Raw genomic sequence first — 23,704 nt, forward strand, 5'->3', positions numbered from 1 at the left:
TTCTGACTTTCCTAGAAGTGAGATCAAAGGTCCTATCCAGCTCACTTCTTCCTAATTAAGGCAGGATTTTGGAAGAGCCAGACAGGTTCAATGACCACTTTTGACTCCCTTACCTTCCTTTTCCTCCATTATTATTTCTTTCTCTCAGCTCTGTGGAATTTCTTTTTTGCTTCCCAACCACCTGCTTTCCTTATTGAGGGGCTAATCCCAGCTGAGCCTTTTCCGGCTAGCCAAATAGGAGTTTGCTTGAATGACTGACACACATGGTGAGGTGTGTCCAAGATCCAGAGGGGGTCTTAGACCAACTTGGATTTGTTTTGTGTAAGGAAAAGAGCATCTGTCTTTGTTTTCGTATTCAGCTCATCCAAATAAAGAAGGCATTTCCTCTCCTGCAAGGCAGAAAGAAAAGACAAAAAAGAAAAAGAAAAAAAAAGACGACAGATTTTAACTATGTACTCCTCTGAAACTAAATATATATGCCCCTTCCTCTGTCCTGATTGGTCCGCTTCAATTGACAAGTGATTGTGTTTAAAGGAAATATCCTGGACTTAATTGTAAGTTAAATCTCTCTTAATCCAGAAGAGCATTTGAGATTCTGTCCAAGTGTTCAATTTCCCAGGCCGCTGAGGTCTGTGAATTTCTTTTCCCAGCCTCCAGGCTGCTGCAGTACAAGTCAGCATAGCTAATGCAGATAGATCTCCTGCCTCTCGCTCTCCTCCTCCCTCTGCTTTGATTCGATATGAACAGCCTGGTAACTCCGATGCTGGGGAGAAATCTGACATAACTCTGCAGATGGCTAGGTTGCCATGAAACACCTGGGGATTGTTCTATAAGGAAAAGGTAACATTTATGTGCTAATGATTTCTTCCCCCCCCCCCACCCCTCCTTGTTGCATTTTTTTCCAGGGCTGCCGGTTCCCAAGAAGAGCCCAAAGTCGGTAAGGACTTGTCAGTTACTTGGTGCTGCTTTGGGGATGTGGGAGGCGGTTGGTGGTGGGAGGGGATGCTGTCTGGCTTGACTTCACTAAATGTGTTTAAGAGTAGATGGGGGAGACAGGATCCAGGGTTCCTTCTGTTAAGTTCCGGGGATCTATTTGGTATAGAAGGTATTTGGGTTTGTCTTTGACTGTCTAGTGATTTGTGAGCAGGCTGCAGGAGCCAGGATAAAGAATGCATGATTGAAATCTTCTCTATTTAAATGCATTACAACTCTCATTCAGAAGAATGAGTTTCTTAGATGTTTCAACTTGATAGAAAAGCTATTATTTCTTTTGGGAGAAGGAAAAAAAAAATGTTCCACCTGCTTCCTGGGTAGCCTTGCTCTCAACTGGTGTTTGCAGACATTCACATGGGTAGATTCTCTCCCCTGAGCTTTCTTCGGCACTGAATGGTGAATTATTTACAAAATTAAAAAGCCTGAGGTTTGAGTAAGAACTGCTCTGCCCTGTATATATGTCCATGCTCACATGGAATAATGTCCACTGCCCTAGCACTGAGAATAAGACATTTCCTTGCTATGGAAATGTTCTTTGTTGTTTTGCTAGCTTTAGCAGCATTATGCTGCAGGTATAGGATTCTTAAAAAAAAAAAAAAAAAAATCAATGTTTTGCTGTCCTTTCTAACTGGTTTCCCTGAAGATGCATTACCTAGCTGACATGTTAGCTAATAGCTTAGAGGCTGTAGTATTTTGCTTGGTGGTGTGAGCTTCTGCTCTCGGGGCACTGACAACAAATTAAAATGCTACTTCAAAACTCAAAATCTGGAACTCCGATGCCTGAGAAATGGATCCGGGTGGAAGAGGCTTCCCAATTCATTAACATTAGGATAAAGAGGAGTGCTTCCATGTGGCTTAGAATATGTAGGGGAGGGAAATTTTGCAGCTTTCTGCCAGCGGGGAACGGAGAACCTTTAAAACTTTGCAGCTCATGGCACTGCAGCTGAATGCTTTTCACCTATCTCCAAGCCTGCCAGCCAGAGGCAGAAGTTTATTAAGGAGATGAGAGAGGGAGCTTCTTCCTGCATTCTGAAGCCCCACTCCTAAGTTCTCCAAAGAGGAAAAACCTGCAATAATTGATGTGATTCCAATGGCATAGTGCCATGGTGATTGAAACATGTGACTTCAGGGCTGTTCCCCTTGTCAGTTTGTGTTAAAGTCCAGGCAGAAAAAGTGATGATAGGTACCCACATTGGAACCACATAGATGACAAAAACTGTGTGTGTGTGTGTGTGTGTGTGTGCGCGCGCGCGCGCGCGCGCATGCATCTCCGCATCCCTGATTCATAGTCAGAAACCTATTCAGCCTTCAGAAACAGAAGCAAGTCTGGAAGATGTGTCACATAAGCTTGAGTTAGCAGGACCCATCCTTTTCTCTCCCCCACCCCCAACTACGCTGCATGATGCATGGACTTATTTTACACACCCTGCATGGAATGGAGTCTTGGCAAGGAACATACTGGGGGACATACAACAGTTTTGCACAGGCAGCATGTTATCAGGTAGCATGGTGTTTTTGTTTTGCATCCCATTTAAACTTACTGTGCAAGAAGATTTTTGTAGATTGATCTGCATCTCTTCTTCCCCAAAGTGTTTTGGAATTCCCTACTGAACTCAGAGTGTATCAAACAGGTATAGAGCCTGCATTCACCAAGTCAGTTGGAAGAATTCCCTATGACAGTTTATTTTTGTAGAAGCCATGTCATTAGCAAGCAGCAAGCCAATTACTCAGGCTTCATTCCTAGAGAAAAAAAAGCTCTCTTAACTGCTTTGCCCACAGTCTGCTGGCTCTTAATTACCACAAGCCAAGAGCTGGGATGTTATTGGGTTAGAGAAAAGCAAGCCCCCAGCTTGGTGCTTGTCCTTACTCGATTTCTGTGCCAGGACAGGGATGATGGTTTTCAAAGCATTGTTGGCACACTCTGGCAGCTGCTGTTCAAAATTTGGGGGCTGTCAGCCAAGGGATGCTGTTTCTAGTGGAGCATTGCTAACATCTGTGATCAGTGGGAGCTCCTTATAGGTGAGTTGAAAGCTGTTTCCCTTTCCCAATTTGAATTTTGATGATGTCCTGCCAGAGAGACAAATGATTATGGGATTTTTCTGGTAGGGTCTGAGGAAATCCTTGGGGAAGCTGCATGTCATGGTTCCAAAAGCTATTCACATGACAGACAGTGTCAATTATGAATGGTCTGTGTTGTGATATACTTAGATTTACCTTCGGCTCTGTGAATATACTATCTTAACCCAGAACTGTGTTTTTTTCTTTTTCTCAGAGGCTCCTGACATTGTTCGCTTGCTCATGTGACTGACAGCTTCCTTTTGCCCTCATACTTAAAAAAAAATGTTTTCAATAATTGAGTAGTTGGGTTTTTATTAGAACAGAAGGACTTATCTTTTTTACCTTGTTTCCCCTCCAGGATAATCTCTACAGCTTACTCTTAATAAACAATTTCACCTACTAGATTTAGTTTAAATGTTGAATTTATGGTTTATATAGTCATTAGGGACAATGGTAGTGTCTTAATGAAATTTTATTAATTTCATACTGGGACATCCATAACAGAGATTGTTCTGCCAAATGACAGAGACAAAAATAAGACATAGTTGCTGTCAGGTTTTAGACTTTACTGGGAAACTGATTCTGTGGTCCAATTTAATCATCCTGACTGGAAACTTATTTAACTGAGACTGTTGGTCTAGATCACACACAACGATTATATGTGTAAGAATTTAAAACTCTGTCATGCCAAACCCTGAATTTTAAGTTAATATTCATTTGTTTTCTCACTAGCTTATTTCCCTCTAGTGCTTCTGTTTCTCCCTTTCTTCATCTGTCCAACTGATCATTTATCCATCTGTCCATCCATTTATTTATCCATTTATTCAGCAAACTAGTATGGAGAACCAACTAAGTGCCAGGATCTGTGCGAGACATTAGAAATGCTATAATAAATAAGATGTCATGGCGCCTTTTTTTTTTTTCGAAGCTTACAAACAAACAATTTATCTATTGCTGCTTTAAAAAATAAGATTCATCAACACAAATCAACAAAATTGTTTTATGCATTTGTTTCAACAGTTAAGTGTTTACTGAGTATCATCTCTGTGTCAGACCTGGTACCAGTATACAACGGGACCTGAAATAGAAAATGTCCTTGCTCATGCATCTGAGGGGAGACAACTACACAAACAGGCAGATCTGTACAGACCCTCCTAGATGGGGCTTAGAAAAAACCCAAGACTGAATTAGACGCTATGATTGAGCTGGGATTCCTCCGAGTTCCCCAGCAGCCTGAGTAATATAGGAAACCACATTATTCACTATGTCAGATCAAAGAAAGCATACTATATTTACTAGGAAGACATAATGTTCTCAGTTACTAAAAAACACACAGTTTTCATATGCAGTACAGTGAATGATGGGCAAGGCAGTCTCTTCAGCACCCTCTTTGAGCAAATGCAGCAAGATGAAAGGTAGCAATAGTGACAGGTTTCTGTTTCGTTGCCTTCCAACCCTTTCCCCTGGAAAGGATGCTAAGGACATTGCTGACAACTAGTCATTAAGAGGTGTGAGGGAGAGATCTCTTAGATAATGTGCGCAGTGAGTGAACCCTGCCTGAATCATCCAGTTTTATGCATCCTGCCTCTTTCTGAAACTCTCCCAATTGTCTCAGCACTCTGGTGCCACTTGTCTTTCAATCAGGACAGTAATACAACCCATCAAACCTCGTACAGACTGCAGGGAAAGAAGTACATGGGAGAAGGATGAGGGCAACTTAAATAAGTCTCTTCGCCTCTCACCTCCCACAGCAACTCATACTCTCAGCCTTTTGGAGCCCTAGAAAAAAGGCTTTGCTGTTGCATTAGGTTACTTTAAGACATTCATTGTGAACTAGAATTCATTTTCATATCCAATCAATACCTCCCTTTTCTTCTCCATTAACTCCCTGGCCTGCCTTTTTTGGAAGAAGTCATTTAACCTAGACCCATAAATGATAAAAAGAAGAGACAAAAAGGACCAGACCGTCTTCTGCTTTGCCTCATACTTGAGTGTCTGATTTTCATACAACCTTTAATGACATTGTCCTAATATCTCATCAGCACTTGGAGTTTTTCCTGTTGTCCATGTAAATCACTGCAGTGGCCTTCAGTCTTGGCAGATAAGTGAACTGTAAATAATTTTGCTTTAAAATGGATCGATTTGTCATTTTTAAGCCACATGAATTCTTTTCATCATTAAAGCTCCTAAGTGCTGTCTGTATTCATTTGCTCTTCCAAGCAAATATTTTCAGCTCACTTTATAAGTACCTTCATTTTGAAATGATTCAATGAAATACTGATGAGCTGATTTTTTTCCCCCATTTCAATTTATAAAAATCATTGCATCTTCCCAGTTTCCCTGGCCTGTCAGTAGTAAGGAAATCATTCATTTTAGGGAGGTTGATACAGTTTTATTTTCAAAAGTCTTATGACACAAGTTCATGGCTGGTATGTGGCCAAGGACTTCTATAGAGTTTTCAAAATTAAGCCAATTTTTAATTAAATTAGCTATATTTTTATAATTATAATTATTTTATATTAGTTTCAGGTGTACAGCATAGTGGTTAGACATTTATATAATTCACAAAGTGATTCCTTGATTAGTCTAGTACCCACCTGGCACTGTACATAGCCATTACAAAATTATTGACTATATTCCCTGTGCTGTACTTCATATTCTTACCATTTGTAATGACATGGATTATGCTAAGTGAAATATGTCAGAGAAAAACAAATACCAGATGATTTCACTTATAAGTTGAATCTAAAGAACAAAATGAACTAAGAAACAAAATGAAAACAGATTCATAGATACAGAGTACAAACTGATGATTGCTAGATGGAAGGGTATTGAGTGTCTGGGTGAAAAAAAGTTGCAGGAATTAAGAAGTGCAAATTGGTAGCTTCAAAATTAAGCCCATTTATTTCTTCCTAGTTGGCTCTGGTTCAGTATTCAGAAATAAAAAATCTCAATTCAAAAATATCAGCATAGTAACAACAGCTAACATTGGAAATATCCATATGTAGCACTTCTTTCCATCCAGTTGCTCCAGCTGGAGACATGGGAGGTGGATGTCCATGTTTCTAAGATCTCTTCTTCCTCCTCCTGCTCCTTTCCCCTGGGCAGTCAGTCTGTCAGCAGTACCTATTGACTCTGGCACCAAAATGTCTTTTTACTGCACTTGTACCTCTCTTTTGTCATACTACTTCCCTAGCATAAACCAGTTCAGGTCACTCATGTAGACTGCTCAGCAGTTTCCTTGCTGGCTCTCACCAATGTTTTCATCATCCAGTAGCCAGACCAAACTCTGGAAGTGAGTTGGCTCCTGATGCATACCTGCTTTAACTTCATTAATGGATTCCTCCTCCCCTGAACTAAGAATGAAACCCAAACTCCTTAAAGTAGCCCACAAGGCTCTTACATTATTTAGTCTTCAAGCCCACAGACCGCCCCAGTCCCTTGCTACGCCACGCTAGCCTTCTCTATTCTTCAAAAGGTCCAAACTCAATTTTGCTTCAAAGGCTTAGCACATATGCTTCTATTACTGGAATGTTCTTCAAGAGGCCTCTCCTTACTGCCTACCTAAAGGACATGGCAATATGTTATCAGTCTGTTAGGATTGTTTGATTAATATCCAGACATGCATACACACACATACACACGTACACACATACCCCTAGATACACACTGAGATATAAATCCTAAGAGCTCAGCTACCATCTTTTCCTTGTTTACATGTTGTATCCCTTAGAATCTGGCTCACAGTAGGTGAACAGTGTGTATTTATTGGATGAATGAATAGATGTGTGGCAGGTAGTTACTCACAAGAGGATGGAGGCTGGATGTTCTATCATTGGTGTAGTAGGTGCTTCCTCCACTCATGTTATTAGTATGCATGGGATTACTTAACAGACTTAAAGTGTGTCTTTAACTACACACACTTGTCTTTGAACCAGTTTTTCACCTAGAAAGTGAGGTGAAAGACAATCACATTAGATGCAGATCTTATCCTGTATTATAACTAGTTCAGAAGTGAATTTGTTCTCATGTCCCAAATCTTCCGGGAGATAATCCAGACTGCCGAAGAGGCATATAAGTTGTCTGTAATTTGAGAGATATATAAACATGACTTTTCTCCTGACTAGTTCTGGGCTCTAATTAGATAAAAGACAATGTCATAGCTAATTAGCATTCTCACAGAAAATAAAAAGGGATATTTTGAACTTTTCCACCATAGAGAGCATAGCTTCAAAAAGCCCAGAGTGCTAGCCAACAAGATATTAAATACAGACTGCATCTTCAAATTAAGTAATTCTCATAATTGAACTTGAGAAGAAACATAAAGTGAGGTTAAATCTTATCTGGGGGAAAATCTAAAAGCATTCCAGATTATTGTGTACTTAGCCCATTAGTATGGGTTAGAAAATGCCATTTAGTGAAAGTTTATGATGGCACAGTTTTTAGAATGCATTTCAGGATGCTGATTTTTATTTTCCAAATTTAGGAACAAAGTTTAGATGGCATTTAAAAGGATTGCAGAAGTGTGGTTAGATTGAGAGGCAGTTTTGCAAACTTGTTCCAGATTTTATCTGTCATTTTGTCTTAAATTGGACCTAAATGACTCATTTATTGGGGAAGTAAGAGGGGTGTTAAAATTTGAAAAATGGCTCTAACCATTTCCAGTAGACTTTATGTGCACGCTCTGTTTAAAACAAAGCCATCTCTTCAGTTAAATTCAAGAGCTCTGGTCCTCCATGCCAACGATTTGTTACACTGGCACAGCCATTGAAGATCTTGGCACACCATGAGGTAACATATAAACTCTGTTCGCATGCATTTGTGGGTACATGTGTAAAAGCACATGTGCATTCTCTGGAGGAAGTTCCGTCCAGTCTTTTCTCAGACTCACTCAGTGAGGCAGTATTGCCAGAAAGATATTTTTCTCCAGTTCACAAAAGGAAGCAAGTGGAAGAGGTTAAAATTAGGTTTCCAGGGACTGCAGAGTATCTCCAGGAAAGTTAGTGTGACATTTCCCTCAGGTAATCCTGTGGTGTAGCTCACTCTGTGTCCCGGTGAGTTTTTGTGAAGAGTAGTCTCAGCACGAGACTAGAGTTTCAAGGGTCAAAGACTTAACTGGGAAATGAATTTAGTGTCAATGGACAGACCTCATACTCTGGCAGTCGACACTCATTTGAGGGACCAAGAGAGAGTGGGCATTTGAAGGGAGGGATGCAACTCTCAAAGTAAACTTGTAGGTCCTTTATTGAATTATTTGCTTTTACATTTAAAAGTATCCGCCACCCTCCCAAGAGGTGAACAAAAACAAAGTATTCCCTGAATGTAAAAATTAAAAGTAACAGCCCCCATTAATTTTCTTTACCAAGGTTTACTTCAAAGTGAAAATAGCTTTAAATTTGTCTTGGTAATAAAAAGCTTTCTCTATTCATTATAATAGTAAAAAATAGGCAATACAGGAATACAAACACACCTTGAATCCCATGTTTTTCTATTTATGCTCGTGTACACACACCAAAAATGAGCCGATGCTACACATGCTTGCTTATAGTGTAGACCCTTTTAAAGACCACAGTGAAGAGAAAAACAAATTCCCATGTACATACAAAAGAGAATGGAGATTCTATCTGTCATTAACATTTTCTGACTCTTCATAAAATCTCCAGCATATCTCCAGGGGAAGTGAGAAGGCAAGGTATTTACCTCTGAGGCCAGAAAGAGCACTGAGAGCCAAACTCACTGTTGGGTAGGACACTATTAGAGGTTAGCAGCCAGATTCGAGTCCAGGCCTTTAAAGCTGAACACATTACCCTCAAAAGAGAATGGTGGCAACATGGGGTTCTGATGATATTTGTCACTACCCAGACACCATTGTGTTTTTCTGGCATCTTCTCTAGGGTGTGCTGTCCCCTCGAATCTAAGTAAATTAAACCCCTCATACATTTTTTTCCTAGACCTCTTTGCTAGTTTAGAATGTGCTCCTCAAAGTTCTCCCACAGGCACATCAAATAAAATTTTAAGTGGTCTATCTTACTTTCATTAAATACATGCCTAATTTTCCTCAACTTTGAATTCTTGCCAAAACCTGTATTTAGATTGTAATCTGCGATAGTCGAGGGCAAAAGAGGCTTTTGTCCTCCTTTGGCTTTCTTCAGATACTTATTTCAAATCAGGGACTGAAGAGAGAGGGAATCAAGAGACTTTAGATTTAAATGAAAATCACTTTGGAAATTTCCATTAATATGAGAAATGAAAGATGGGAGATTCCTAGGGGGAAGGAAAGGAAGAACTGTTTTGATAGGATTCATTGTAAGACCAAGGGGAAGATTTTGACCCTATAAAGAACTTTAGAGACTTGGAATTCTCTGGATCAATGATCTTATAAACTACTTAAAAAGCATAAGCTATACAGGGTCTGTAGGAGAGGATGGAGATACCCCTGGCTGGCTGTCCTCTGCCCTTTTATGATGCTCTTCAGCAGGTAAAGTGTAGGGATGTAGTGTCTGTCATGTGAGAGACAGGATTCCAAGAGTTTGTTTTGAATGGGAGAGACTAAACACATGGGCTTACCACAACTTTTTACTGGAAAAACCAAGGACTGAAAATTTTTTATTTCCCAGTGGATATTTTCCTCCTACTAGTTTTTGCTCTTTATTTAAAGAACATTTCATAAAATAGGAAGGGTCTTTTGCTGGGCAGGTTTTAAGGAACTAGAACCTGCTTATTTTTTTGAAATGTAAATGAAATTCTTTCGCTTCGAATACTGCTTGAATTTTGGACAAGTTGCAAATCTAAGAATGTTGACCCCCTGAGGTCAACCCGTATATAAAGTTTGATACTGGTTTTCAAACCACTTCACTGTCAGGAGATCAAGAAGTAAAGTGTGATACCTGCAAAGTTGATTAGCTAAGAATTATGAAAGCTCTTCATACAAGTACACATTTAATGCTTGGCATGATTTTTAAAATATCTAGTTCTTTTTTTCTTATAGTCTGGGAGAACCGACGCCAAACCATAAGATAGGAGTCAGGTATTTTATTATTGAAAGATGCAGGACATGGGATCCTAAAAAGCATTTTTAGACTTGATTGTATTTCTTTTGGATATCATAGCCTTACATTTGAAACACTATGGTATTTTGTGTCACATATTTTGTCAAAAAATAAGGATGTTAGAACTGATACATCTTGTCATAAATGAGCCCAAGGTCTTAGTCAAGAGCCTATGATGAAAATTGGATTTGTTTTCTGCCACAGCCCAGAGAGCAGTATGGTTTGTGATTATGTCTTTCCAACTGGCCCACCCCTCTCTCTGTCTGCCAATCACCTGGGAATTTATCTGCATTCAGCATTAGCTGAAGGAAGGTGGAAGCCAAAATGTTGTTGATATATTTATGTATGTGTGCACAGAAGTGCTGAACAAAGACAAGCTGATGGAAAACACCCACTCAGAAAAACAATAATAATCTTCTCTTCTTGCCCCTCTCACTCACTTACTTTCAGCAACCACTGGAAAGAAAAGACAGCCAGAATAGTTCTCAGCACAGTGTTTCCAGCCACCGAAGCCTGCACACAGCATCCCCAAGCCACGGCACACAGGTGCTCCCCGAGTACTCACCTGCTGAGGCTCCAGCTCCAGATCAGACCGACAGCTCTGGGCAGAAAAAACCAGATCCTTTTAAAATCTGGGCCCAGTCCAGGAGCATGTATGAAAACCGACGTGAGTAGCACCCTGGCCACTGTCTTTTTGAGACCCTGCCTCAAGGCTTCAGCTTCCTCTTGAGACTTATTAAAAATAGATTTTCAGTGTGTAGACTGCATAAAGCTAAATCAAGGTGAGAGGTGAAGGCTTCTCAGGGCAGGGATAGAATCTGATGGATATTCACGGAGGCTCCATTATGTCTTCAGTTTGGGGAGGGGTAAATACAGATGCTCATCAAATAAAGAGCCTGGATAAAAATGGATTTATTTTTCCTTGCAGTTAAAATAAGTGGTAGAGCAGAGGTACTGTTTCATTAATCTTCCCTGCGTGGAGATTGTAGCATTTTCTTGTGAAACAGCTCTGATCTGATATACAATAGGACATAAATATGATTGACTTGAATTGCAAGAGTAATAACAAGAAATTAAATGCTTTCTTAGTCTCTTAGTTTTTAAGAATACTGGTAATTTTTCTTTTACATTACTATCAGTCTTTCTAAACATTCCCCTTAAAATGAAAAAAAAAAAATGGTGAGTGATTTGTGCTTTAATTATTTATACTGTGGTTAAATGTGTTCTGTTGGATTTACCTTTTCGATAAATACGAACTAGTGATGGCATATGTCATGACTTTTTGGCTCTTAAAAGCCTATTTTTGCCTTCATGTTTAATTTCTGAACTTTCATTATGAAATGATTTTGAAAGACAATTCACCATAAGTGATATTCATTAGGCTTATTGCCAATGAAAGTTCCTAAAATGCTTTGCTCTTAGGGTATACAAATGGGCCCTTTTGGGGCTGTGGCTATTGCTGAGTTTGATTGGTCAGGATGAAGCAACTATTAGGCACTTTCAGTTTCCCTTTCAGGCATGGAATAGGAGAGAATGTCTAATGACAGAAGAAGCCGTATTTTGTGAAGGGTCTGGTTAATTAAAACTGGAAGAAAGAAGAGAATCATTTTGCTATCTTCTTTGTCCCCGTCCCCTCTCTGCACAGGTGTGGTTTATGGCCACATACACTATGGCTCTCTCTCAGACAAAACCCCTTGGAGAGTCATGGCACAGAGGTGGTGGACACATGGGAGGCGTTCCAGCCTCTTGCCAGCCCACTTGGACCTGGCTATGAAGCATATCCTTGGCTGGCTGAAGCAACTCCTCTGTGACCCAAACAAAACAGGGGAGAAAGGCCAGAATCCCTGTCTGAGAAGGAAAGCTGGCTATTACTGGGTGCAATTCAGCAGTTAGGGGCACAAGACAAGTCTGGAGTCTGGCCGATTATCAAATTTTAGAAGTCAGTCAGTCCCCCCCGCCCCATTGTTTTCTTCCTCAGGGGAGAAATAATTATTGCCTTCTTATTATAACAGTGCATAGAATTAAATAGGCTGTTTTGGCTAAGAGTTCACTCTGCTGACAAAAGTCAGATAATTTGAGAAGGGATTTATTTAGTTCCTGGACTGGAAAGACCCCTAGAGTAAACGTGATGCCAGGCCAAAGGAAATGAAGTTCCATTTGGAACATCTCTCATAAGCGGTAGTTACTAAGCATGAACGTGAAGTCTTTCCTCACTGAGTCTTCTCATTAACTGTAGTGATTTCACTGACGAAATGTTTTCCAAAGAAGTGTATTTTCACATTCTCTTCACATTTCTCTTTAACCATGCATCTTCTCTGATCAATGGCCCAACTTCAGTTGATGTTGAGATATTGCTTTATTGCCTGTCCTTTCTTAATACAGTACACATTTATAACTGAGTTTTGTGATAAAATACGTCAAGTTCTGAATTACTGACAGGAGGCATCATGGATTAACAGATAGTTCTAATGCGTTTTATTAATAGGAGGCTCCAGTTCAAATGCCATTTTCACCTTTATGGAAGCAAAATTTCTTCAGAACTTGGTATTTAATCCAATATTTAAAAAAGTTTTCAGCCCCTCCTCTCACCCCCCCCCCTCCAAAAAAAGAAAGAAAAATACGGAATCTTGCCCCAGCCAGCTGCTTTAAGCATCAAAATTGTTCAGGTGGCAGTCAGACTAAAATATGTGGAATGATACCAGTTTTGTGCCTTCACTTTCTTTGACGTCTGAGGAATAGGATCTGGCAGCACAAGTGAGAATCAATTTCTTTTTGGTGATTGGAGGCTCTGTAATTGAATGATTATAGCATCCTAATTAATGTTAAAATTCTCTTGGATTTCTTCCTCACTACTAAATAAGGATAATGATGAGACCTTTTCCTCTAATGGTAATTATTCAGGATCTATCAGATTTTCTTCTTTCACAGTACCTATGAATGAACCTACATCAATCTTGTCTTTTAATTAGTATTTTGCTTTATCCCAGATTAGTTTATGCCATTTCCTTAGGTTATTTTTTCATCTAGTCTTTTGAAAATAAAACAAACAAAAAATATAGTGTATAGCTCTGTTAAGATGTGATTTGCTTCCCCTCCCCTCAAGACATTAAAATGAGCAAAGTTTTCCGGAAAAATTTAAGTCAGCCATAGCACCTTAATTTTACCCTTAACTGAGGCCCCCCCCTCCTTTTTGGGAAAAAATATTTTTCTTATATTTCATTTTATTGTGAAGGGCAACATGATGATTAATAGTCTCTGATCTAATTCTTTCACATGGTCTAAATGCCGTGCAAAATACCATATTCTTGATATGGCCATCTGTCAAAATAGCAGTGTCAAATGAGTCAATCTGAATTGGAGATGTGTTAGTAAATCCCTTTGAAGGGCTTAAATATTTAATTAAAAACAAAGGCGAGCATGGAAGTCCTTTAAAAGCCATGTTGCCCGTTTTGTATTTTCTCTAGAAAGCATACCAATTGTGCACGTGTTTTTAAAAATGACAGTAATACAATCTTATTAGGTTATGTTCAGGAAAATTAGCTAGTGTCCACTAGTGCTTACTATAAAAGAAAATCTAAAACTTCCAGTTGAAATTCTGCTTGTTCACAAAATAGTTTGGAAAGAAAAGATATCAAAACCATCATGTTAACTAATATAAACCTATCCTGCTTGGGAGAGACATACTTAGAAATTTGGAATTGGTGAATGGGCTCCATTATCATAGTGGGTATAAGGATCAGAGTTTTAAGAGCTATTATGACAGTTCTTATTTGTGTGTGTGTTCAGATCTTGGGCAAATCTGATGATTTGTGTCTCTAAATAAAAGACTGTTGTGGTTGAACTGCCTAGAATTCATCTGAACAGGTATTAGCACAAGAATGAATTCCATCAGGAACTTGATAGTCTTAAATAAACACTGTAGTGCGGCAGTGACAGAAGTGTGCTTAATTTTTTTTCAAGAGGAAATAAGGGTTTAGACAAATCTTAAGTTCGTGACATAATTAAAACAAGGTCATACAAGTACATGTACTTTAGGGTATAATTAAATATGAACAGTCTAAGATGGTAATGGGAGTTCTATGAAATTTTCAATTGTACAATTGTAAATTCTAGCTTTTTGACAAGCACCGTGACAAAAAATAAAAAAAAAAAAAAAACAGAATGAAACAATTGTCTTTTCAAATCCACAGCAGCCATGACCTTTACTGTAAAAGCTTAACTGCACTTTCCTTATCAATCAAAACTAAATTAAAATGAACTAAGAGAAAGCACATACATTAAGCTTTGCAAAATTGTGAAATTAATATTCCAGCTATGTCACCTTCTCCTGCATCGGGATTGAGCAAGGGTGAAAGAGAGAGAGAGATCAATTCTACGAATTTTGGAGAATGTCAGAGTAAGGATCTGCTGAAAACATTTCATTTCTCCATTATTATTCATCCTGTTTGATGTTCCCATTGGTCTCGGGGGTGCTGGGGAGAAACTCAGAAAGCAAAATGCCACAAACAAATGTTTTTGGTACTCTCATTGAGCAGGCGCAGACCAAAGACAAGATGAAACAAAGTGGTGGGCATGTTTTAGATAAGTCTGGAAGTGTGCATCTGCGGTAATGGAGACACCAGGAGGTTCCTCTGCAAACCTGGTGATTCCATTCTTCTAGTTATCAAAGGAAGTCTTTGGGCCGCTCTGTTGAATTGCTGCTGGCATTCCCAAAGCATTTTAACTGCGGATATTGTCTTCTATGCAAGGGCTTAAAAATCAAGAAAGCTGTACGAGATCGTCTTAGTTCTTTTTGATCTAGCCTCCATCAAAAGAAAAACAAGGCGATGTAAACATCAGAAAGATGGTTCTACACTGCTACCTCTTAAAAATTTAATTATATTAGAATCTGCCTGAAATAAAGAAGAGAACAAACCATTTTGGAGGAGTAGTCTAGAGACTTCAGTGCTCCTGGTAGGAAGTAGCAGCAGAGGACACAAAAGAGAGAAATTCTATAATTCTATAATATGTTGCAGTACTGATTTGCCATCAAAGTCATGGCATTTGGTTGGTGGGAGAGTATACTTGTTAAAATGCCAAAATTAAGGTGCCAAAAGACTTTCTTTGTAACAGCCCTATGTGTTGGTGTATCGTGTTTGTGTCCGTCTCTTCCTGGTTCACTGTTGGTGTCTTCAACGCCCTTGGTGTCATTTGGGCATCTTGTTTTCCAACAGAAAGCTCTTTAAATAAATTCGCCATTTCCCCAACTGATTTTCAGAGAGAAACAAATGCTTTTTTCCTATGAACTAAACTGTATGATAAGCCTAAGTCTGTTGGCCATAACCAGCCATACCCTGATAGCTTATACCAGATGAGCAATATAAGACAAAAACTAGCTATATTTGATGTCACCATAGGACGGACAAGTGTTCCTGTGTTAAAGGAGGCTGAGGAAAGTGGGTCCAGGCTGGAGGTTTCAGCAGAGGCCCTTTCCTTGTTCACAGAGAGGCTCTGCAGACTTAAAGCAGACTCTGCCAGGAACCTAGTGCTGACTGGAAAGCACCCATGGTCTATTTTGGTAATAATTCTCCTGCTTGAGTGAACCAAAGACGGAGATCTAACGTGATTTAATTCATTGTTTCAGTGAGGCTATTACAGTAAATACCCTTAAGCCAGCTACTCAAAAAGAAAGAAAATATTGTTACCTTAGCGTGCTCAAGAAAATATCATTCTCGAATCACATTTATGGGAGTACTATGATGTAGCTTAACTCCATGTTCCATGGCGTGTTGCAGCTTAGCCTCAGCAATTATAATAATAATAATAATAATAGTAATAATAATAATAATAGGATTGTATAAAAAAGCACCATTTAAAGCCATGGCATCAAGATAGCTCAAGCAAAAATACTGGATTCAGACTCCTCTAACTTGTACCGATCTGTTTTATTTAGTTTCTTCTCTCTTGGTGTATTCATTCACTATACATTTTAAACTCGTGGGTGAATCACTGAGAAAGGACATCTCTCTCCAACTTGCCATCTAAACAACTGCATTCTTCCTCTCTAGCCCACTGTACAAAATTGGAGAAGACAAGAATTAAATTCTCAGGCTTACACACTCCTTCAGCCTAAAATCCAATTAATTAAATAAACCAGGAAGTTTGCAGAACAATATTTGAAAATCTCCTTTTTTAAGATTCCCTGCCACTAAACTATTTTTTCTCTTTAAATAAAAGATATGTCATTTTATACATGCTATTTATACATTAAAATATTTAATAAGAATTGAATAGAAGTAACCCTTTTTTATTACCTTAGTTAAGTAATAGAGTGGTATATATAGAAGAATTTCATTTACAGTAAGCATGTTTTTATAGAAGGTACTTTTCTTTAAAAAAATAAGACTTTTCATTTTAAAACCCTGAACTATTTTTGGGTTTTATAAGTAAAATCAAGCTATTTGAATGATAATACTTATAATGTTGAAATATTATGGGGAAGTTCTGGAATAAAACAGTCATTTTAATGTTGAAATATGATTCCTTGATATAGAACAATTTTGTTGTTACCATTAATGTTAAAAATATGGAAGGCTGGCTACTTTTGGTAATAGTGCTGAAATCATAGTTAACTTTGTAAATTTGGAAATACCAGGATGTTTAAGAGTAACTTTTTGGCTAATATTATCTACCCAATCAAATTATTGGCATTGCTGTTCTAAGGGAGAAAGAACTTTTTAAAATGGATTTCTTAATGATTTTTTTAAAATAGAAAACACTTTACCCCAGGCTATTTCCTGTCTTTTAATTGATAGAACATCAGGTGACTTAATAGGGCTTCTGAATCCTCAGAGCCAGCCTTTGCTTCAGAGGTCACGCTGACTTGGCATGAGCTCTCTTCTTGGACACGGGCACCCACTGTACGGTGCGGCACCTGGTGATTTTAATTCCCCTTGCAACAGTACCAAGGAGAGCAGTCAATGCAGATTTCTGGGTTAGTGAGGGATAATGACTTGGGCTCGATTTGGAATCATCAAACAGTAATTAGTCCTTTCAAAAAACCTAAGGCTCAGTGACTGCTCCCACTGTTACTTTTGCCCAGCATCCTCTGTTATTTCACCCGTCCAGATTATTTTGTTTCCTTGTCTGTGTTGGAAAGCTGTCATCTGCTCAAGCCCATCAGTACCGGTCCTATAACTGTGTAACCTGAGGGGTATGATTTCTTTCATCACAGAAGTAATCTCTCTTCCTTCTCTCTTCTCTGAAGTCCCAGATTACCAAGAACAGGACATCTTCCTCTGGAGGAAAGAGACTGGATTTGGATTTAGGATTCTGGGTGGAAATGAACCAGGAGAACCTGTGAGTCTTTTGTCTACCTCTCTCCCTCAGTGCTGTTTTCTAAGACTTTAAAGCAAATTGGCAGCAGTGACAAATCATCAAGGTTTAAGTCCAACTAGGTGCAACACTTACTGTTTCATGTCAAGATAGTTGGGGTTATTCATTAGATTTTCTGGAGCTTTTTTGTCTTGAGGAAAAAGTGAGTAGATCCCTTCTAAAAAATTGCATTCATGTTTGTGAAAAGTGGCAGCTACAGCATCTGCAACCCCCCATCAAAGAAATAACCAAAAAAGGAATAGTTATCAACTAAGAAAACAGTGTCCTGATCCTTCTGGCTAATTCTGCTAAATCTGCCAGCAGGTAGTTGGCTTTGTATATTGAGTAGCTACTGTACTGAGAACACTTCTCAAGGCATCAGGATAGATTAGAGAAAGTAGGGCTACCGTCCTTACAGAAGTAGAGAACCCTAAATGAGGGTCCAAAGACATTTAACTGCTCTGGGTCTCATCTCTAGAATAAACTTAGTATTGCATCACAGAATCCTTCTGAAAGGGAAAAAGAGAACTAAAGATAAGTATTATTAATTCCCTCATCATAATAAAAAAATATAGCTTTTGTTTATTGAGTTCTTACTATGTGCCAAATGCTGCACCAAAAGCTTTTAATATACATTCTTTCATTTATCCATGAAATCCATGAATTTATCTCCATTTTTCAGATCATAAAATAAAGACATAGAAAGGTTAATTAACTTACCGAAGATCACAGAGTTAATAAATGGAAGGACTGGAAAGGGTCTGATTCCAGTCCATATTTTTAACTACTCTTTTGTCAAAGTTTTTTTAAAACTATAAATGTCATGTAAAGGTAGCTATAGTATTATTATATAATGAGAAGACAAAGAGAGCAAAAATATTTTAAAGTTTAGTGGGTGGTAAATATAATAGCAATACACTAAATATAAAGACTGCTCGTGTGCAGGTGCTAAAATAATACAGATATGGAGATGCTGTTAGACCAGACTTTGCTTGATTCATTCTTTCATTTAACAACATTTATTGTTCATTCACCAATGCTAGGCACAGTGCTGGACCTTTAAATAAAAATAGTATTAGTATTATAATTAGAGTTTTCTGAAAGGAGAGTTTCTTTTTCTTTTTAATTAAGTTTATTGGAGTAACATTGGTCAATATAATTATGTAATTTTCAAATGTGCATTATCATTTGACATCTGTATATTCTATTGTGTGTTTACCACCCAAAGTCCAGTTTCCTCTAGCTACCGTATATTTGATCCCCTTTACCCACTTCAAATGGGGGTTTGTAAGTAGATAGAAAAGGAGAAATGGTTTTGCAAATGAAAGGAATAAAATTATTTATTTCTGCAAAGGAGGAAAAAAAATGAATCATCACCAGACTGCAGATAAGTGTAAAGGAAGCAAACAAGAAAAAGTTTTTTCCCACTATTTAAGAATTGTTATAGCACCTAGCACAATGCCTGATACCCAGTAGGCACTCAGTAAATGTTTGTGGCATGGATGCAGGCATGAATGAATGAATTGAAATGTTCTTGGAGATGTGAAGGCCATCAGTATAATAGTAAAACAAAAGGTCAATGTTTCATCCATCATCCAATTATTCAACAGATTTATATTGGTCACATTGTACCACTGGGTGCTGCTGATACAGATGGCCGCCTGAGGTCTGGGGATGAATTAATCTGTGTGGATGGGACACCGGTAATTGGAAAATCACACCAGCTTGTGGTCCAGCTTATGCAACAAGCTGCCAAGCAAGGCCACGTCAATCTCACAGTGCGGCGTAAAGTCGTATTTGCAGGTATGTTTCTTACTCATTCCTTCAGACAGTGTGCACTGTCACTTTATGCACAGAAAAGGACCCCTTCCTGTGTCTGCCTCCTCAAGCAAGATTTCTAGAAGAAGGTTAGTTGAATATATATTCCCTCCCCCAGCCCTGGCCAACTAAAACTTAGTCATCCTCTTCATTTAATGATAACTTTCAACAAAAGAAATTTCCTCCTTCTTCCAACTGCCTCCAGATTTTAGTATTTCCTTCTTGCCATTCTTGTGTATCAGGATTTACTTCTGTATAGAATCTGCCATTTAGAGACAACTCCTTATGTGTCTTCCCTTTCCATTCACTCACCAGCTTCCTGAAAGCACATATGTTGGTGGTTCATCTTTGTCTGCTGCCCCCTCCCCTAAATATTCAAGACAGAACCTAGAATGCAGTAGAAGCAGATTGTGTTGTATCAGTTGAATTACTGAAGAAGGAATTCAACATAATTAATCAATTATAATGAAGTAATCAATATAATTAATTACAGAATTAAAATATCAGATTCCAGTGTGAGAGTTCTACCTACTGCTATAGAAAACAGTGTTAATTAATAAGGTCTCTAGAGCTCACTTATGGTATCAGAATATTTCTTAACATAGTATTCTATGCAGCCAATAGCAGTCTGTTAGAAATGGCTTTTGAAATGCAATGAAAACATTTTACTTCACTGGCTTAAATAAAAATAGTATAGCAATGTGATTTTTGTTTCAGAATTATTTTTTAAATCTTAAATATTTTGGGTTTTTAGCTCGGAGTCAAAGGTATATTAAATCTATGAAGAGATATTAGCCTAAGTGAAATAAGCCAGTCACAAAAGAATAAATGTTAAATGATTCCGTTTTCATGAGGTGCCTAGAGTAGTCAAATTTATAGAGACAAAGAGTAAAATGGTGGTTACCCAGGGCTAGGGGAGGAGGAAATGGTTAGTTCGCATTTAATAGGTACAGAGTTTCAGTTTTGGAAAAAGGAAAATTTCTGGAGACGGATGATGGTGATGGTTGCACAACAGTGTGACTGTACTTAATGCCACTGAACTATACGCTTAAAATGGTTAAAATGATGTTGTATGTTCTCTGTATTTTACTACAATAAAAAAGAAATTTATGGAAGGAGAAGCTTTCAGGAATAAATAGTCTTATCCAAAACCTGAATACACAGTTTGCTTTCGGCATGAAACATAAGTTGGTTCCCCCAACTATTGTGGCTACATAAGAGTGCTTTACTTTGTCACCTGACAAAGTAATAACACTGGAATTCAGTAAAACTGGAAATCTGATGATTTTAGAACTGAACCCAGATGATTCCAGGAAATAGTATCCAGTTGTGTGATCAAAGTAGATAATTGACATCTGGAAGCTAGGAAGAGAAACTAAGTGTACCTCTGACAGGTTTTGTCAGGAAGCCCACAGTATGGCAACATTAATGATACTGTCAACTTTTGATCTGGTGACTGATAGAAAAATCAAAAGCAAAGACTGTTTGGAAAGCTGAACAGAACTGTGACTTGAGGGTAATGACAATATGAATGTGCAGCCAGGGTCCTATCTCTGAGGTAAAGATGTAATGATCATCATAGGTGTGGGCCACACCTCCATTTCCTATACGTTTGCCTTTGATTTGTGCACTGGGAGGATTGCAGAGTGGGCCGATCTTGCTGCAAACTTAGTTCCAAGTGTGGATGTTGATGTATAGTATGCTGTTGATGATACATGATTTGGTGTCCATTTTGGTGTTTTTCTGTGTGATCAATGTCAGTAGAGACTGCATAGTAAACACTTTCCTCAAGAAGCTGTTTGCAGTTCTTGTATCTCAGGTCTGTGAGGCCAGGTGCTCTCTTACTTCAATCTCTTGATTTCTTGCATGTTGTGGAGTTGGGGGGAGAAGGAGGAAGGAGTGGCGGGGCATGTTTTGGGCCAAGTCCGGTAACTGAAAGGCGCATCTCTTGTACAGCCCCCAAAACAGAGAACGAGGTGCCCTCGCCAGCCTCCTCTCATCACAGTAGCACCCAGCCAGCCTCGCTGACCGAGGAGAAACGTACCCCGCAGGGCAGCCAGAACTCCTTGAACACGGTGAGCTCGGGCAGCGGCAGCACCAGCGGCATTGGCAGTGGCGGGGGCGGCGGCAGCGGCGTCGTGAGCACCGTGTTGCAGCCCTATGACGTGGAGATCCGGCGCGGGGAGAACGAGGGCTTCGGCTTTGTCATCGTGTCGTCTGTGAGCAGGCCTGAAGCAGGCACGACTTTCGGTGAGTGTTTGACCATTCTTTTCCGCGGTGTTTCCGAGGATGCCAATGAAAGGCAGCCAAAATCTCATTAACAAAAATGCTTCCATGCTTTTCGCTTCAGGTAATTAAAGTCTTAATTGGGGATGCAGTTTATTTGGTAGATTTTCCCCTCCTGAAGGTTGGGATTTTTGTTGTTGTTGTTATCCATTCAGCTTCTTTTCTGAATGCATGTTCACACACACACAAAGTATACGTGAAATTTGCCAGAAATTTGCAGAGCGACCCCTTGACAGTGTAGTATGAGGAAGTCTTGCTAGTGAAAGCCTTCTGCAAGGTCCTGAGTAGGATGTCATTAATAGCGGTAGCATCAGAAGATGTAAAAGCTTTTTAAAGGAGCGTGTAATTGTAAAATGCTTAGGAAAAATAGAAGTGTGAGGAGTAAACATGTTACATGAAATGCCCTTTCTACTTTATCTGTGTCCTTTCGCTACTCTATCCCTATCTGAAGTTTTTTAAGTTTAAGTTTAAATGATATTTTTACTATTCCTTGGGTAAGAATCTAATTGAAATCAGAGCCAAAATTCATTTGTCTTCATTGCCCTTTAATTCTAGCAGGGGTGATTTTCTTATCTCATCCAGGTTTTGAGGATTTCAGCAGAGTATGGAGAAACATGGTCGTCACCCTATCAGAAAGTTAACTCTTTGTTGGGTGCACTGGCAGAGACAAATAAGAATCCACATGATTCCAAGAAATAGTAATTTGTGAATCTATTTCTGATTGAATGAATTATAAATATGTACTCCAAAAATGATCTATTTTCTTCATTAAATAAAATATTAGTTGTTATTCCCCAAGCACATTTTATTGATTAATATGGAATATGGTAGAAGGCAGAAAGGGTTATGCAGGCTTTGAAATTTACCTCAGCTCTATGTCCAGATGACTTATCCACAAGAAATCAGATGACCGGTGGCCCCCGGTCACTTGCTGACTATGATCAGCTAGGTGTTCCATCCCTTTAGCTTTCTGCTCCCATAGGAGTCCCTTGCTTCCATTTAGTCTTGTCCATTGCTTCCGCTAAAGCCATTCTCTCTAAGGTTTGTCCATTAGGTCACAGCGGTCCCCAATCTTTGTGGCATCGGGGACCAGTACTCCTATGAGAAATGCCTGATGATCTGAGGTGGAGCTGAGGCGGTGATGCTAGCTCGGGGGAGCAGCTGCAAATAACAGATGAAACTTCGGTCCCTCACCCATCACTCACCTCCTTTGTGGCCCTATTCCTAACAGGCCACGAACTGGTACCGGTCCATGGCCCGGGGGTTGGGGACCCCTGCATTAGGAGACTGTGAGTCAGCAGGACTATGCATGTGTGGCTGCAGTAACAAACACCCATTACTAACAGTGCTTTCGTGAGCTGCTTTAATACAGTTATCACAGCATGTCATGGATGGGTGACATGACATCAAGTCAAGATTTTTTGTTTTTAAAATTAATTTTAGAGTCTTTTATGCTTAATTTCAAAATAAAAAGAAAGACAGAAAGGGAAAAAGAGATCCCAAGTTCTTTTCTTCAAATCTACATTTTGACTATCTCCATGCACCCTGTGATATTCTCAGGACTCCAGGTTCCTCAGTTTCACTTTCTAGAATAAAGTAGCGGATATGTTAGGTGGGAGGCTGTATGTTATTTAATGAATTTTGAATGTCTTCACTCAAAATTTGGTCTTTAATTGTTTTCCTCTGGCTCTTATAATGAACAAATTAAAATTTCCCTAATACTTTGCATGAGATTTCTGTTGCAAGCTACGCAGAGCTTTCTTCATACCTGCTGTTTGATGCCTTTCTCATGAGAGTTGTCCTAGGAGATGGGCTAAACTTAATCAAGACCTTGAATTTGAGTATGGAAGCTTCCCACCATATCTACCTGTTGAATTCCAAAAAACTTTAACTCCTTTTTTAAAAAATTCCTCGTCCATGACGTTACATCCAGTGACTCCAGCAAATGTGCTGAAGTGTAAAGGTATTATAGTACATTTTCCCACAAGGTTCAAATTATGATGGAAGAGCCTACTCAGTTTCAATGTCTCCCATGTTAATTTTGTCACCCTTTCCAAAAGATGTCTCAATTGCATAACTGTCTTCATAGTCCCCAGAAAGACAAATTCTAAAAATAGCTGAATGTGCCTAAGAAACTTTGAAACTAA

At 38.9% G+C, this 23,704-nt stretch overlaps 1 protein-coding gene across 16 annotated transcripts in view; it reads left to right on the top strand.

Moving 5' to 3' along the window:
• The window catches only part of MAGI1 (membrane associated guanylate kinase, WW and PDZ domain containing 1), a 542,794-nt gene that overhangs the window by 499,489 nt on the left and 19,601 nt on the right, over positions 1–23,704 (top strand). For 13 of the 16 annotated variants that reach the window (XM_016150212.2, XM_016150200.2, XM_016150202.2 and 10 more), the window contains 6 exons: positions 906–937; positions 10,551–10,767; positions 14,413–14,496; positions 17,347–17,438; positions 19,064–19,256; positions 21,228–21,521. In XM_016150212.2, coding sequence (XP_016005698.1) covers positions 906–937; positions 10,551–10,767; positions 14,413–14,496; positions 17,347–17,438; positions 19,064–19,256; positions 21,228–21,521 — 912 coding nt within the window. The remainder of the gene's footprint in view (positions 1–905; positions 938–10,550; positions 10,768–14,412; positions 14,497–17,346; positions 17,439–19,063; positions 19,257–21,227; positions 21,522–23,704) is intronic. The other 3 variants (XM_016150205.2, XM_016150207.2, XM_016150219.2) reach the window with 1 other exon arrangement.

Source organism: Rousettus aegyptiacus, unplaced genomic scaffold, assembly GCF_014176215.1.
Source record: "Rousettus aegyptiacus isolate mRouAeg1 unplaced genomic scaffold, mRouAeg1.p scaffold_m13_p_4, whole genome shotgun sequence".
Classification (NCBI taxonomy): Eukaryota; Metazoa; Chordata; class Mammalia; order Chiroptera; family Pteropodidae; genus Rousettus; species Rousettus aegyptiacus.